The sequence below is a fragment of the Lissotriton vulgaris genome, chromosome 11 (assembly GCF_964263255.1).
Source record: "Lissotriton vulgaris chromosome 11, aLisVul1.2, whole genome shotgun sequence".
Lineage (NCBI taxonomy): Eukaryota > Metazoa > Chordata > Amphibia > Caudata > Salamandridae > Lissotriton > Lissotriton vulgaris.
In genome coordinates this window covers 462447897-462464781 of record NC_141699.1, presented here as the reverse complement: position 1 = coordinate 462464781, position 16885 = coordinate 462447897, and the positions used below count along the sequence as shown (strand labels likewise).

At 45.7% G+C, this 16885-nt stretch overlaps 1 protein-coding gene across 2 annotated transcripts in view; it reads left to right on the top strand.

Annotated features, from left to right (window-relative positions):
* The window catches only part of DPYSL2 (dihydropyrimidinase like 2), a 366898-nt gene extending 355865 nt beyond the window's left edge, over positions 1 to 11033 (top strand). For both annotated transcript variants that reach the window (XM_086943522.1, XM_086943523.1), the window contains exon 14: positions 7284 to 11033. In XM_086943522.1, coding sequence (XP_086799648.1) covers positions 7284 to 7375 — 92 coding nt within the window. In that variant the 3' untranslated portion in view covers positions 7376 to 11033. The remainder of the gene's footprint in view (positions 1 to 7283) is intronic.
* The last annotated feature ends 5852 nt before the right edge of the window (positions 11034 to 16885 follow it).

The following is a 16885-nucleotide window of genomic DNA, read 5'->3' as shown; positions in this document are numbered from 1 at the left end:
TTGTTTGTACAATGAAAACACAATTCGAGTTTTCATTGACCCAATTATTCAAAGTGTGAATAAGTTAAATTGGCATTGACTTAGCATTCTGATCAACAACTGAGACTTTGGAATTACATACCCAAATTAAAAGGTACAAGCCTAATCTGACTGAGTAGCATCCTTTAAAAAATAAGTATATAAAGGGTATCACACAAACTCCACCTGCTAATCGCCTGCTTAGTTATCATTTATCTCATCTTCCAGTACACCATCATAACTTCCTAATAGCCCCATTTTTCACTTTCCTCCCTTTACAATGTTCTCCTTTTCCAATCATATCCTATTAAACCTTTATAGATCCACTTTCACCTCCCACTACGTGTCTTAGGCAGGCATGGTGTACGAACGTGGTTTATTCTTATGTGCACATCTATTGATGGGTTTCATAACTCCAACCTGAAACATTTAGTATGTGTTAACACTCTTTGGTGCTCCTTTTGTAAATTTACTGGCAACTCTTAAACCACGATGCCTCCATTTAATTAAGATATGTTGTCCTCTTGACTACCCCTACACACAACACTGAAATGCCTGAGATGTACCATATTCAAAATAGCTCTCAGATAAGTCCTACAACTTGCAGTCTCCATCCCACGACCTCCCTTGGCTATGTATTTCCACAGCACACCACCCTTTCTCTTTTATCTCTACTCCATGGTGTTCATTATAATAAGTTGTCTCGTTTATCATTATGTCTCTCAAATGTTTACTTTTTTTACGAATTCTATCTGCAGTCATGTGGAAGAACCTTTGTACAAAATCTCTGTTTGAGGAGCATGGGGGAATAAATAAATATACAAAAACAAGGCACTTTAATGCTGTGTTAGAAATTAACTGAGCAAGGAGATGTTTGTGCATTTGACGTATCCTACAAAAATGAGTGTTCGAGGCATGTGGGCTGCTGAATTCATATCTGTGCATAGTCCGCCACCTAGTGTTGGGTCCGGATGATTGCACATTGTTGTCCTGGAAGAGTCTTCGAAGTATCACGAGATAGGTGGCTCCTCCCCTGGACTACAGTGCGCATGGGCATCGCCTCCATCCCCAGATTGTTTTTTTCCGCCATCGGGTTCGGATGTGTTTTCGGTTCCCTCTATCGGAACCGACAGTTGTTCTACTTTTACTCGAGACCAAAAGGTCTTTAGGCTGGGCGTCGGTATAGTTGCGTTCGGGTTTCTTACTGACTCTCAGCTCCGATCTCCTACTGCCCTTCCACGTGCTTTCGACGCGGACGGGCCTACACTACACCCTTTGCTATGGAGCGGACTCCATTCAAGAAGTGTCCGCTGTGTCACTCTAAATATTCGCACCTCGACGTGCACCCCGTGTGCAATACATGCTTGTCACCGGATCACCGTGAAGACACCTGCATGGCGTGTTCGAAGTTTAGGAGTAAGAAAACTTTGAAGATTCGCCGGGCTAATCGACTCCAGGCTCAGTTGTCGGCTTCGGCACCCCCACCTGATGACATCTTCCAGGAATCTGTCGAGGAAGAAGACGACGTGCAAGGGTCGGACTCTAACCCCGCGTCCGAGGAAGAGACCTACGACGCGGATGAGGAGGCCTACGACGAAGTCTCCGGCGAGGTAGGGGACGACGAACTGGCTTGTGCCACGATGGGAGATAGCTCAGAGGAAGAGCATCCCCAACCAGACTCCGGGGTTACTCCCCGTCATACGGCCCAGGTCAAGGGATCGCCTTCGGGCCTTACCCAAGATCTAACCATGAGTCCTACGTCCCCGCCTCCGGGCCCGGTCACGGACATTTCTAACACGAAAACGAAAGTGAAGCCAACTGGTCTCGCACCCTCGGATGCGAAACCGAAAGTGGCGTTGGTGAAGAAGGTTCTGGAGGCGTCAACTTCCACGAAACCCAAAATGGCCGACTTGAAGAGCCACGCCAAAATGGCCGACCAGAAGAGCCGCGCCAAAATGGCCGACCCGAAGCCCTCTGGGTCGGCGCCGAAGGTGAAGGCATCCGACGCGGCTGCGTCGGCACCGAAAGGGGTCGCGGACCCGAAGACGGCTTCGAAGAAGCGTCACGCCGACGGTGCGCCAGGTCATGGGGCGTCGGCACCGAAGAAGAGGCCTACCGGCGACCGGGCTCTCGGAGACGAAGAGTCGCTCGAGACGGTTCAGCCCTCGGCATCCCTTACAAAGAAGGTGGGGGAATCCTTAAGGCGGATCCAACAGTCCTCTGTGGTTCCCAGCCAGGACACTGTAGTGCCTAGGCCCACGCCGAAGCCTGCCAAGGACCAAACGCCCATTCGTTTTACCCTTCCTCCCAAGTCGGCGCCGAAGGCCTTCGCGCCTAAGCAGAGCGGACACTCTCAGGAAGTATTGACGCCGAAGGCTGCCTTGGTGGTGTCGGTGCTTCGGCTCCAGCCGCTTGCGGTGGAGGAACGTCGTGAGGTGATCGACGCCAACACCGGAAAATTGTCGCTCCTCAAACGAAAGATTACGTCGGAGCCGGCCTTGGAACCTTTTAGGATTCCACTCAAGAACAAAAGGGACTCTGCGGATTCTTCGGCTCTGATGGAACCTCTGTCTCCACAAGCCCTGGAACACTCGCCGGCCCATTCCCCCGTGCCTGATGTGGACGAGGAAGAGGCCGAGTACAACTATCCTGCGTACTCGGATCCGGAAGAGGAGCAGGTGCCCTGGACAGCAGGAGGCGACACAGACGACCCGCAGTCGGGGCAGGACACTCAACTTTTCGCCGCAAAGACGTCCCCGACAGAGGACTCGGCGGCATTCAATGCATTAATAGAGAGAGCTGCAGCGAACCATGACGTCGAACTGCACTCAGACCCCGTGGATGCGGACTTCTTAGTCGACACCTTCTCGGTAGCCGAAAAACAAGTCAAGACACTACCGATGCTTAAAGGGGTGCTGAAGCATGCACAGGAGGTGTTCAAGGAGCCCACCCGGGCGCGGGTGGTCAATCCTCGCATCGACAGGAAATATAAAGCGGCGCCCACGGATCCCACCTATATTAAGGGACACTTGCCATTGGACTCCCTGGTGGTGTCCAACGCTCGAAAGAGGGCGAATTCGCAGACTACTGGTGATGCTCCTCCCCCAGACAAAGAGTCCAAGATCTTTGAGGCATCAGGCAAACGCATTGCTGCACAGGCAGCGAACATCTGGAGGATCTCTAACACTCAAGCCCTGCTTGCACGTTATGATAGGGCCCATTATGACACATTAGAGGCCATACTGCAACACTTGCCTGACCAATACAAGGAGGCGGGGGAGATGCTCATTCAGGAGGGCAAACTCATTACAAATGCATCCATCAAATGTGCCCTAGATGTGGCAGACACTGCCTCCAGGGCTATCAATACAAGCGTGTTACTTAGACGCCATGCCTGGCTTCGAATTTCTGGGTTCAAACCCGACATACAAACCACAATACTGGGTCAGACAGTGAATCCTGACCATCTGTTCGGCCCTGAGGTGGATGCCTCCCTAGAAAAGATGAAAAAAGATACCGAAACTGCCAAGTCTATGGGGGCTTTACAAAGTCAGCAGTTTCGGGGTGGTTCCTTTCGCCGCTCCAATTCAAGAGGCACCTCGAGAGGCCAGGCATCCCAGTCCACGCAATACTACAAGGGTAACACCCAGTCCTCGTATAACAACAACAAGGGCAGGGGTGGCTACAGAGGCAATAATATCAAAGGCAGGGGACGTGGAAACGATGCCTCCAGGTCCACCTCCTCCAACTAGCAGTGACGTCTTGTCACTTCCCCCCGATCACACGACACCTGTCGGGGGGAGACTCCAGCAGTTCCTGCCGGCGTGGAGGTCCATCACCACGGACAGGTGGGTGAGGTCTCTTATCCAGTACGGGTACTGTCTAGAACTTACGTCCATTCCACCGGACATACCGCCAAGAAGCCGTGCTATGTCCGGCGAGCACTTGACCTTGTTGCAGCAAGAAGTACTGGTCATGCTGCAAAAAGGGGCGATAGAGCTCGTTCCATTGCAAGAACGGGGAACGGGGGTTTACTCCCTGTATTTTCTGATCCCCAAAAAGGACGGATCGCTCAGGCCGATCCTGGACCTCAGGCCCCTGAACTGGTACATCAACTCGGAGCACTTCCATATGCTCACATTGCAGCAGGTGCTTCCCCTGCTTCAACAGGGGGACTTCCTAGCAACGCTGGATCTGAAGGATGCCTATTTCCACATTCCCCTGCATCCTTCCCACAGAAAGTATCTCAGATTCACGATCTTAGACCAGCATTACCAGTTCAGAGTCCTGCCGTTCGGGGTCACCACGGCACCAAGAGTCTTCACCAAATGTCTAGCGACTGTGGCGGCGCATCTCCGTCGCCAGCACGTCCATGTCTTTCCATACCTAGACGACTGGCTTATTCAGGCAAAGACGGAACGGCAGTGCGTAGACCACGTGTCACGCACCATTCACCTCCTGCACGATCTGGGATTCTCTCTGAACTACCCAAAGTCCCATCTCCAGCCCGCCCACGTGCGACAGTATCTGGGCGCGACAATCGACACTCTGGCAGCCACTGCGCAGCCGAGTTCAGTGAGAATCGCCAGTATCCAGGCGCTGATCCAGCGATTCAGACCCCAACACTCGCTTCCAGCGAAGGTGTTCATGCAGTTGATAGGCATGATGGCCTCCTGCATCTCCATTGTCCCGCACGCGAGACTACATATGCGTCCGCTTCAGGAGTGCCTGGCACGTCAGTGGACTCAGGCTCATGGGCAACTGACAGACCTAGTGTTGGTGAGCGGTCGGGCGTACAACTCTCTGCATTGGTGGAATCCACAAAACCTTTGCAAGGGCCGACCATTCCAAGAGCCTGTCCCACAGATCATCCTGACAACGGACGCCTCTCTCCAGGGATGGGGAGCGCATGTACTCCACTACACTGTGCAGGGACTATGGACACTTCAGCAAAGGAAGATGCACATCAATGTGTTGGAACTGATGGCAATCTTCATGGCCTTAAAGGCGTTCAAAGTACATCTGTGCAACAAGGTCGTGTTGATCCGGACGGACAACATGACGGCCATGTACTACATCCAGAAGCAGGGAGGTACACACTCTCCACAGCTGTCTCATCTGGCTCAGAGCATGTGGAAGTGGGCCATTCAGAGGAACATCTTCCTCATGGCGGAGCATCTCCCGGGCAAGGACAATCAAATGGCGGATCTGCTCAGCAGGCACAGCCATCAGATGCACGAGTGGGAGATACATCCATCAGTACTCCAACCGTACTTCCAAAAGTGGGGTCATCCAGAGATAGACCTGTTCGCCACAAAGGAGAACGCAAAATGCCAAAGCTTCGCCGCCAGGTTCCCACACCCCCAATCACAGGGCAATGCGATGTGGATGAACTGGTCAGGCAGATTTGCGTACGCTTTTCCCCCAGCACCTCTGATACCGCTGGTGGCACGCAAGCTCAGGCAACACTCGATGACGCTCATCCTGGTTGCTCCAACGTGGGCTCGCCAACCATGGTACACCACGTTTCTGGAACTCTCCGTGGTACCGCATCAAAGGCTTCATCTCACTCCCAGCCTTCTGACGCAGAGCCATGGCGACATTCAGCACCCAGATCCGCAACAGCTCAACCTGGCGATCTGGCTCCTGAAGTCCTAGAGTTTGGCTACCTCAATCTTCCTCCCGATTGCATGGACATCATTCGGGAGGCAAGGAAGCCCACTACTAGAGCTTGTTATGCGGCTAAATGGAAGAGGTTTGTCATCTACTGTGTAGACCACAGCATTGACCCGCTAGATGCTTCCATTCAGAACATCATATGTTACCTCTTTCACCTGTATCGATGTAATCTAGCGTACTCTTCCATCCGCATTCACCTGTCTGCTATGGCAGCATACCTCCAGAATAGGCAGCACCTGTCTCTCTTTAAGGTCCCTGCTATCAAGGCTTTTCTGGAAGGACTCAAAAGGGTCATTCCACCAAGGACTCCACCAGCTCCAGAATGGAACCTCAATGTGGTTCTTACAAGGCTAATGGGTCCTCCCTTTGAGCCACTGCACTCTTGTGAACTCCAGTTTTTGACTTGGAAGGTTGCGTTCTTAGTAGCAATTACATCGCTACGGAGGGTAAGCGAGCTGCAGGCGCTCACCATCCAAGAACCTTTCTTCCAAGTACATGCTAATAGGGTGGTGCTCCGCACTAACCCTAAATTCTTACCCAAAGTGGTCTCACAGTTCCACATGAACCAAACAATTGAATTGCCGGTGTTTTTCCAAAACCCAGAGACGCTGGCGGAGCGCATGCTCCACACTCTTGATGTGAAAAGGGCCTTGATGTACTATGTGGACAGGACAAAAGATTTCCGCAAAACCAAACAACTTTTTGTTGCTTTTGCCACACAACACAAGGGAAATGCAATCTCCAAAGCAGGAATCGCTAGATGGATAGTAAAGTGCATTCAGATCTGCTACGCTAAAGCTAAGCGCACTCTCACTATCCCACCAAGGGCCCACTCCACTAGGAAGTTGGGGGCCTCTATGGCTTTCTTAGGTAACATTCCCTTAGAAGACATCTGTAGAGCAGCCACATGGTCTACCACTCATACTTTCACTAAGCACTACTGTGTAGACGTGCATTCAAAACAACAGGCAGCTGTTGGTCAGGCTGTTCTAAAAACACTTTTTCAGACTGCTGCAGCTGGCACGGGCGGCCGCCGCTAATGGAGGGACTGCTATGTATTCTATGCACAGATATGAATTCAGCAGCCCACATGCCTCGAACTGCAAATGCTACTTACCAGTATGCATCTGTTCTTGGCATGTAGGGCTGCTGACATTCATATCGCCCACCCTCCTCCCCGGCGCCTGTAGCAGCTGCAGTATGTATTCATTTACACACATATGCTCATAGCATGGTCATCACTCACTTCTTCACTCCATCTCTGCCAATGGCTAAAAACAATCTGGGGATGGAGGCGATGCCCATGCGCACTGTAGTCCAGGGGAGGAGCCACCTATCTCGTGATACTTCGAAGACTCTTCCAGGACAACAATGTGCAATCATCCGGACCCAACACTAGGTGGCGGACTATGCACAGATATGAATGTCAGCAGCCCTACATGCCAAGAACAGATGCATACTGGTAAGTAGCATTTGCATTCTTCTTCTCCGCTTTGTTGCAAAATGCCAGCCTGATCTAGAAGTGGTCTTTTTTTTGTCTCTTGCACACACTATTTAGACGCCCTGTTTTTCTTTTGTTTCTCCAGGTGCTCAGGTTGACGATAACATTCCACGCCGCACCACCCAGCGCATTGTGGCGCCACCTGGCGGCCGTGCCAACATCACCAGCTTGGGCTAAGCTCCAGTACTTGCCAGGCCAGACTGGGTAGAGAGGGATGTGGGGGGGATCACTCCAGGAGGACCCTATCATTTTTATTTTGTTTTTTAGAGCCTGTGACAGTTACTGTGGGCAGAGTGAGGTGGTACCAAGCTCACATACACATACAGACAGACCAACACAAATCAGATCTGACCCCCTGCACCGATCTACTCACCTATTCAAATATATAAACACCTAGTCTGACAACCTGGGCATACAGACAAATAAAGACAGTGTTTAACATAAGTAATCCCTGTTGTTGTTAACATCTTTCTTTTATCAAAGGAAGAGTGAAGTGAATATCCCAGGAGCTGCTTTTTTAATGTTTTTAACCATTTTACAACACAGAACTCTCCCAAGTAATTTATAGCAGATTTTAAACTGGACATCTTTTTGCATATTACCTTGTAAAAAAATCCGGTATGGTTGTGATCCTGCCAGAAAAAAAGAACAACTGGTGACCTGTTTTGAGTGTGTCATTGCTTTACTGATATGTTTTCCTGCAATTTTGCTGAAAGTAGGACATTGTTTTGTTCCCTCAGTATGTCATTGATTCCATTTTCCTTTAAAAATCCTTCTGGATACTGTGCTCTGTTCTTGGGATTTCTAATGCAATCCTGACCCCTTCTGGTAAGCAATGAGAATATCGTGATCCATGTGCTCTGTTGAAGAGGAAGGAGATGAGATGATGTGGGTGAGAGTTAATCCAACTCCTCTTTGCTTTTAAGTATATTGGCACTGAGCACGTTCGGTACCGCATCACAAAAGTTTCAATGGCATCCATCAACATCTTTTTCTGCCCATTCTTTCCCTCTTATTTCCTGCCCTGTAAAATGCCAGAGACCAACTTAGCTACCCTCCGCTTTTTTCTTGCCTAGTATCCCTTTATTGCGTAGCATATGGGTGATAGTTGTAACTTGAAGCACACTTGCTTAAGTGTGTCATTTGTAGGCAGGCATTTCCACAAGCTCAAGGGAATGCATCTTTTTCCAGCTGGTGTAGTACTGCAATACTCTGAAAGGGACATGCCATTCAAGCTGCATGTGCGGAAGTGGCTACTGCACCTCCTAAGTTATGATCAGTTGATTATTAGTCCACTTCAACCTTCTCACTCGTGCAATCTATATAAATGGGTCACCAGTTGCTTTGTTTGCAGAATAATTGCGAATTGAGATTTAGTTAACGTCAAGTGTCACGTGTTTACCTTGTCAATAATGGTTTGTTCCAGAAAGTAGAGGGAGAGCCAGTTTGACACGATGAACCGAAGAAATGGACTTGTACATGGAAAAAGGCAAGTAAGCTGTTGGTGCTTTGCGGCAATAGGAAAGACTTCGGAAGAAGAAATCCTCATAGGAGAAATACATTTTCTAGTAGAATATCCTTCTAGTAACGTGGCCAGACAATTGAAAGAAAATCATTCCACATATATGTTTGTGACCTATTTATGAAGACGTACCATTAATAATGGCTTTCACTGAGGTCCGTGAAGTGTGATGTTGGCATCTTTCATGGCATTGGGGCACCTTTATTGCAGCATCAGTGTGCCTCCACTTTCCAGTGAGTCTGTCTTGCAGGATGTGCACACCTTCTCAGATGTTGTCATATTCATTTTAGGGTCAAACTGATCTGAAAGTCAGAGGACCATTTGAATGGCTTTAGTGTGTTGAGACTGAAATTAACAACATGAACTTCTAATGCATGGCTTTATTTGGAAGATTTGAAATGTGTAAAGACTGCTGTGCTCTTGAGCTAATACTTGATGGCACGTCTGTTGTAACCTAGCCTCATAAATAAGTTGGTGGCTTTAGTTCGTTCCGCGATACTGGCATGATAACCGTTGTAGTTATAGTGTGTATTTTTAGAGGAAGGGATGTTAGGATGACAAAGGGAAGGTCAAATGTTGGAAAGGCGATCTTGCTTCAACAAAGGGCCCACTATAGCACCTGCCAAATTCTGAAGGACTACAGCATTCTGATCAATTATTTTGTTCCAAAATCAGCTTACGTGTCCACTGCAGAACACAGTGATGCACAAATATCTTGGTTGAGACCATGGAAGATGCAGAAAAGAAAGGCGTTTGGATATAAGTGATATTTGGTTGCCTGCGGACCTACTAAGTGTTCTTGCAGGCTGCCTTATAGCCAGCTGCATTATTCTGCTGCACAATGACAGATGAAATATAGAAACTAACAATAATTCAAAATATAGATAATTAGTAAAATTCCACATAATGCTACTTACCTTCTCTGCTAGCATAATTCTCGCTGAGGGGAAGTAACCCCAATACTGTAACAGGGTCAACATGTTAGGCATTTGCAAGCAAGTCTGTGTGACTGAACGAAAAGGAATATACCTACAAAGGTCGGTTATTCTAGACCTTAGTCAACCGTCAGGACAAGCACAAGAAAACCCTCTTCTGTTCTTGTGCAGTAATAACATTGTTTCATTATCACAGTTGTTTGCCAGTGAGGCGCCTTAATACCCAACACTGAAAACTTTCTCCTGCTCACTCGTTGGAGCCTTTCCTAAAATTACCCAATTAACGGTTGAAAACTTTCTCCTGCTGACAAGTCAGAGCATCATTCTTGAAAACGAGATCTTTCATGGGGAAGTTTATTATGCTAGATTGGAATCCAGAGACCATTACTCTGAGTTTGTTAGCATGTTAGCCTACTATGGTGCTCAAAGTCATTTCTTCCTCTTAAGGTTAGCTTTAGGGTTGATTTCTCTGTCATCTCACAATGCTCAGCTATCCAGCATAAGACGTTTGTTTGCCTCCTTGCCATAAGTATTCATTGTTTCTTATCACTCGTTTTCTAACTTATTATGTACTCTTATTTCATCTAATTTAAGTTTATTTCTTTGTTCTTTGTGTTTAGAGGAAATGTTTGTATTTGCATGATGCGAAAGCCAGATTTGCTTTTATAAAGTAACAATCGGTCGGCATAGTTTGTTTTCCCAACAATTTTTCCTTTTTAGTTTTGTTACTGTTTTTTTCATTTTTTGTAAAATGTTACATTAAAGAAATCATGAAAAAAAACATGGCTACTAGGTCAACTGATCATTATTTGATCAACTTTATAATGGCAACCGGATGTGGAATGGGAAGAAGCCCTGTGAAAGGCAACCCGGTTGGTCCTGTTGGAATCACTGCAGCTCTTAAGTGTTCACTTAAGTCTTCCTTTTGGTGCACCACACTTGTAATGACTTCTGTTATATTTTTGTGGAAAGAAATGGTTAAGAATTTTGCAGGCTGTGTAAGCATGTTCTCTATTGGCTCGCTTTGTGTGTCCGTTAATGAATGTCATATGTATATGCTATGAGAAAGTCGACTTGGAATAAATTAACCGCAGTGACTTGATGCTCTAAAAAGATGTAGGAATTTCTTCTTGCTGTTTTTTGTTTTCTTTTATTGTTTCTACTCAACCCCTTGGATATGTTATTGTGAGTCATGAGTGAAGGATTTAAAGCACTAAACCCCAGTAAATGTATGTAGGCAAAGACATTAATGGTTTTTGACCACTGTTATACTTGCAAATGAATTATGGTAAAATGAAGTCTTGTGTTCCCTTCCCTGAAGAGTTGTGTTTTAACTGCCACGGGACCCTCTAATAAAAGAAAAAATGTTGTTTCACAATATGTGGCTGTGTCTCTTTTTACATTATGAGGTAGACTTGTGGTCTGAGGATGTTTGTTACCTGTAACACTTGTTTTTGCAGCCTAGTATCCAATATAGATTCATATACTTCGAATATATCTCTTATTGATTATGAATATGAACCTCTACCAGATCCATCCTGAAAAGGAAAATGCAACTATATTTTAGTATTCGTTCTCCAACATGGGTATCTTCATTATATCTTTATCATTTTTGCAACCTTTTTATTCATCCTAGTGGTTGCAGTCCCTTGAACACCGTTCTTCATAATTAAGTAAATGAAATAAAAAGATTGTATAAAGTCAATGTATTTATTTTGTTAAACGCTTATATAAAAAGTTTAATTACAAGACTAGTGACTTGATGGGAAAAAAGATACTCCCATTGTAAGGGTGACAGCCAAAGACGATTCATAATGCCCTGCTAGAGCACAGCTCTCTTGGGTTTATTTTCTAGAGCTGGTTGGTTGTCAATGGTGAATACCAAAATGGAGAACTGTGAACACTTCCAAGTAACCTTTTCTTCTCCATCGTGGTACATAAATAATTAGTTATAAAGTTTAAAATAAGCTCACAACAATACTCTCCCAATAGAGGTGAACACCTCTGTGTAAAGATTGCCCCAGCTAACAGAACTAATTTTAGAGGACTGAGCCCAACACGTTGGCCTACCTTTACTTCCAAATCATTGTACTGAAGAAAGCAAAATGTATGCTCTGACTTAAAGGTGGCAGCAGGTTACATCTCAGAAATAAAGAGAATTACTAAGTTACTTAACTTCCACTAAAGCTGCTGTTGGTACTTGCTGTAGCTTAGTTAGGTTTCTTTGAGCAGAGGCTAACACAGTGTATAATACAATCCAGTTTTCAATATGCTATTTGAAACACCATTTCCCAGTGTTTTTGCTGGCCTAGATTTGCTGTACACAAGAAGTTAGATCTTCTATAGTATTCATTTAGAATTTCACCTCTTTGTCGATGCCTAGTAAGCACAGGACTGATGTGACAGGAATTGATCAATTCACAAAAAGCATACACGATTAGAGCAAGTGGTTCATGAAAAAAATATATATACCCAAGGCGAAAGCAAGGCACTATCCTTCAAAAACGACACTGTCCCCTGAAATTCTGCAAAAGACTCCGTGCTAAAAGTTTGGATTTCTCTCCCTCTCCCAGTTGATGTAATGGGGCTTTCCAGTATGTTAAATTAAGATCTGCGTCAAGCTTGAACTCGCCCTAGTGAACTGATAAACTTTAAAAGAACAGTTTCCCATGAGCTTAGTGTTCTTTGGGTGGTGGAAATCTGTCCTTTCAAGATATTTTGTCACAGGTATTGTAACAAACTGATTTGTATGATTACTGTAGTATCTAAGTTTACAAGTGTCCCCATATAGTAGAAGGCAATTCCATTTTGGCCAAAGAAAGTGGATAAGAAAGGATTGCCTCCTCCTAGTAAGATTTGCATCTTTCTCAGAGAACCAAATTTAGTACCTTGTTTATTGTGGATTGTGCCTTTGCTTCTATTTAGATTGCCTTTCCTTCCAGAGGAAGATTAAAATGCGCACCTTCTTTAAACCATGCACTCACGCTCATTGTAGCAGGGCGTGATGGTGACGATCTTGCATATTCAGCCTCATTTTAGTTAGCAGGCATTGTCAGCACAGTAGCCTATTTTTTTTTTTTGAAAGTCTAACTTGTTACAGTAGGAATTAATGCGTTTCCAGCTGTATTGCAGCACACACTCACTGTGCAAATCAGAGTTATTAACGTAAAAGGCAGTTCTAGTGAATCAAGAAGCCCTTCCATTGCTTATACAACATGAACATAAGGCTGGAGTATTTTGTGTTTAGGAATGCAGCGAGGAATTAGTTTTCTAGTTTTCCTCAGTATTGAAAGATGAATTCAGGAAGCTATGAATTAACTCCCATCTGTGTGTTTTTGTTCTGTAAACTACTGCTGAATTCCAAATCCATGTTAGCCAGATTACTTTTCTATGATGGTTGGTGTTTAAGGGACCAGGATTACAACTGCAAGTTGCTTTTCAGGTGTGGATCAATAACTTTTCTTTAACTTGATGCTGCTCCTGTATGGGCTCTTGCCAATGAAGCATTCAAGACTGTGGTCATTGTTAGCCAAAAGCATCTCCTTTCATCACTTTGGATCCTGAGATCCACCCATGCAGAAAATCTACAACTGAGGTGCATTTTGCGAATACATTAACAAAATCTTTCCCCTCTGTCTTCTATGTCTGTACACTCTTGGAAGATATCTCTATGAACGTTTGCATTCAGAAGGAAGAATATGGAAAAAGCCACCAGCATTATAATCTGAGACAAGCGGAACTCTTATGGATATTCTCCCCCACTCTCAATCCCCTCAAGCACCTAAGATCTCGGAGAAACATTTATAACAAACTCATACACAGCGCAAAAGCTAACTTCTGTTGGAGGAAGCTGGACAATTCCAGGAACCGACCTAAATGTTTTTGGAACTGGTTACATCGCAATCTAACAGTCCATTCAACCCTCTATCTGGGTCTAACATGCAACGTAACTGTGAAGAACTTGCCACCTTCTTCCTTGGAAGAACGGTAAAGATTGAAGGTGACCTATGTTCCGCAATGAATCTCCTCCTGTTGCTTTCACACATCAGCCCTCCTCCACCTTTGAGGTCAGAGTGTCCAGGCTTCACCCCCTAAAATAATGCCTTATGGAGTACATTCCAATCTGTTGATGAAAATAACATTCTAAAAATCCTATCAACACTGAAACCTTCCAACACTTCCGCGACCCGCTTCCTCCGGATCTTTTCAGGGAGATTAAAACCTCTCTTCTCCCACTCTGGGCCAAAATAGTAAATGCTTCATTGCTTCAAATTACTATACCAGACTGCCTCAAATCTGGACAGATATCCCCCATTCTTAGGCAGATCACACTGACCTAAATAATTTCTGCCCTATCTCCAACATCCTGACGCTTTCAAAGCTCCCTGAGAAATGTGTCCACACCCAAATATGCAATCACATCGATCATTTCTATCTGGCTTCCGTCAGGGCCACAGCACTGAATCTGCCATTACTCACATAGTTGAAGACGTGCTGCAAATGCTTGATCATAATGAATCCTGCCTTCTTATCCTCCTCGACCTCTCATCAGCATTCAATACGGTCAAACATGACAGCCTCCTTGACTTATTGGAACACAGGATGGGACTTTTTATGTCTGGTTTGCCTCTTTCCTCCACAATAGAACCTAAAGAATAAAGATTAACCATTCTCTAGCTAACCCCACATCTGTCACATTAGGTGTTCCGCAGGGTTCTACGCTATCACAAACCTGTTCATGGAAACGTTAACTGAAATCATCGATTATCACATGTACATGGATGATTCATCTTTACCTGAAAATCCTCCTCCCATGAAGATAAAAGATTTTGTAATGCAACTCTACAAAAAACTCACAATTGGTTGACCTGCAACCACCTCAAACTAAATACTCTCAACAGAATACCTTTTAATTGCACCCACCCAAACATTCACTCGACATTGCAGAATGGTTGAAACACCTTATAGCCCTCAGTTGCATTCCACATTGCATTTATTGACTCCACTAGATCACTGGGAATAACTTTCGATAAGAACATGAACATGCAGGAACACATCAGCTCAGTTATCAGAGCAGCTAACTTCCAAATGATCATCTTAAGGAAAATTAAACCCTTCCCTTCGGGGACTTCAAGTCAGTTGTTCAAGCCCTAGTAATCTCCAGACCGGACTATGGAAATGTAACCATTCAGGCCTTTCAAGATGGAACTTGCCCCCCCCCCCCCTTCCCCCCCTTAGGGCTTCCGTTAACTCCGCTGCTAGGCTCAGTACCGGATCTAAAAAATACAACCACATCACACAGGATCTGAAATCTCTAAACTGGCTCCCACTCGAGGCAAGAATTCAACTAAAAACTGCCTGCATTACACACAAAGCGTTACACTCCCAACACCCCGAAGTACATTGCACAAAAACTGGAGCTATTTGGTGGAGCTAGATACTCAAGAAGCACGTTATCCATACTACTGAAGCCACAGAAATTTAAGAAGAAGAAGAAAACTTACAATTGGGCCTTCTCTGGCACTGCCCCAAGAATCTGGAATTCCCTACCTTCTGAACTTCAAGTTAATCATTCACTGGCCTTTTTCAAAAAACAAGTCAAATTGTTATTGATTAACAGATACCTACTCTAGCTCACAGGACCTCACTCCTCGACCTTGACAATTCACACTGGCTATACTTGAGATAGGTCGCTCTGCACCATAGCTTGTCATATTTCTTTATGTGGGACTAGTGGTAGTTCTTCACCCCGCCCTTGTACCACTACTTCATGTACTGTTATTTTGACTGTTATAATTGCTTACCATGGTCTACTTTGCTTGTTTTCTCTCTCACCCTGTTCATGTGTAAAGTGCTCTGATACCCTCGTGGGTCATGTTCGCGCTATATAAAACTCTAAACAAACGTATTAAATTCTCCTACTTTGAACAGCTTTGGGTCTGGAATGTGTGCTCTTCTCTGAAGCCTGTGGAGCCAACATGCTTGGTGTGTAAGGCCATCAAGTGCAAGAAGCCCAACAACTACAGATACATATGCTGATTGGCACATCACCAGTTGTATTATCGAGACGAGGGACCTGTTCAGACCGGAGGTAATCATCGGCACTGAAAGAGAGGAACCTGTTCCTTCAGGTATTCAGCAGGCATAGGAAGAACAAAGCCTGGAGATTCTGACCTACGCGCTGTGATGGAGGAAGAACTCCCTATGTGACAAAGCATAGGCCACAGGAATAAAAAATACTCCTAGAGCCTCAATTCAGCCTTGCTCATCCAAGTATCAACTCCACAGGCCTTCATCTCAAAAGTACTCCTACATCAAGGTTGTCCCTCACTCTGAAGGAAGTACTGGCATTGGGCTGAGGCAAGCCACAAGGGGCAGTGAACTTCGATTCAGGCTCCAGATTTCAAGACCTCATGACCCCAAGAAAAGGTCCTTTATTTCAGGAACGCCTGAGCTTTGGCATCCATTGATACCAGCTTGACTCAGAGCTGCAAAAAAGTCGCCCTCAGTGCCGGAACCATCCAGAGCTCGGCTCCAAAACATGCTCAACACGGAAATGGACTTGAGGGAGCCCCCCTTGACATTTAAGCTTCCTGAGGTGCCCTGTGTCAGGCAGTCAAAGATTTTAATTCACCCATACATAGGGAAGATCTTAGCTCAGCCACCCCCACAGGAACAGTCCCACACCTCAGGTACCCAAGACAAGATCACCTTCAAGGAGCAGATATCAGAGGAGCGACAGTCTTTTCTGATCCCTAGCTAGGTTAGAGGCAAGGCCACTAGTCGGCCACCAAAACCTCTACCCCTAGGACTCTCACACCATGAGTACCTCTTCTAGCTCGCACACCACCACATCCTCAGTCACCAGAGTTCCCTACTCACTCTGACTAAGGGAGCCGTTATGATACTCATGATATGTCCCACAACCCTGACACTCGTGGGATGGGGATGGCATTAGGGAGGATAACCACATTGATCTCCAAGAGGATCTAGACCTAGAACCCATCTTGTCAAGTTGTCACTCACCCAATGACACCACTACCTACCATATAGTCATAAAGAGAGTGGTGCAACACCACAAGGTTAAGTTCCAGGTGGTTGAGGAAGAGGACGACTTTTTAGTTGAGACTCTCTTAAGACGGAGCCATTTGTCCAGTACCTGCCCATGCTAACGTGCATTGAGAAATGCAGCATGGACAATTTCCAGAACCCGGTCTAGGTGAAAGTTGT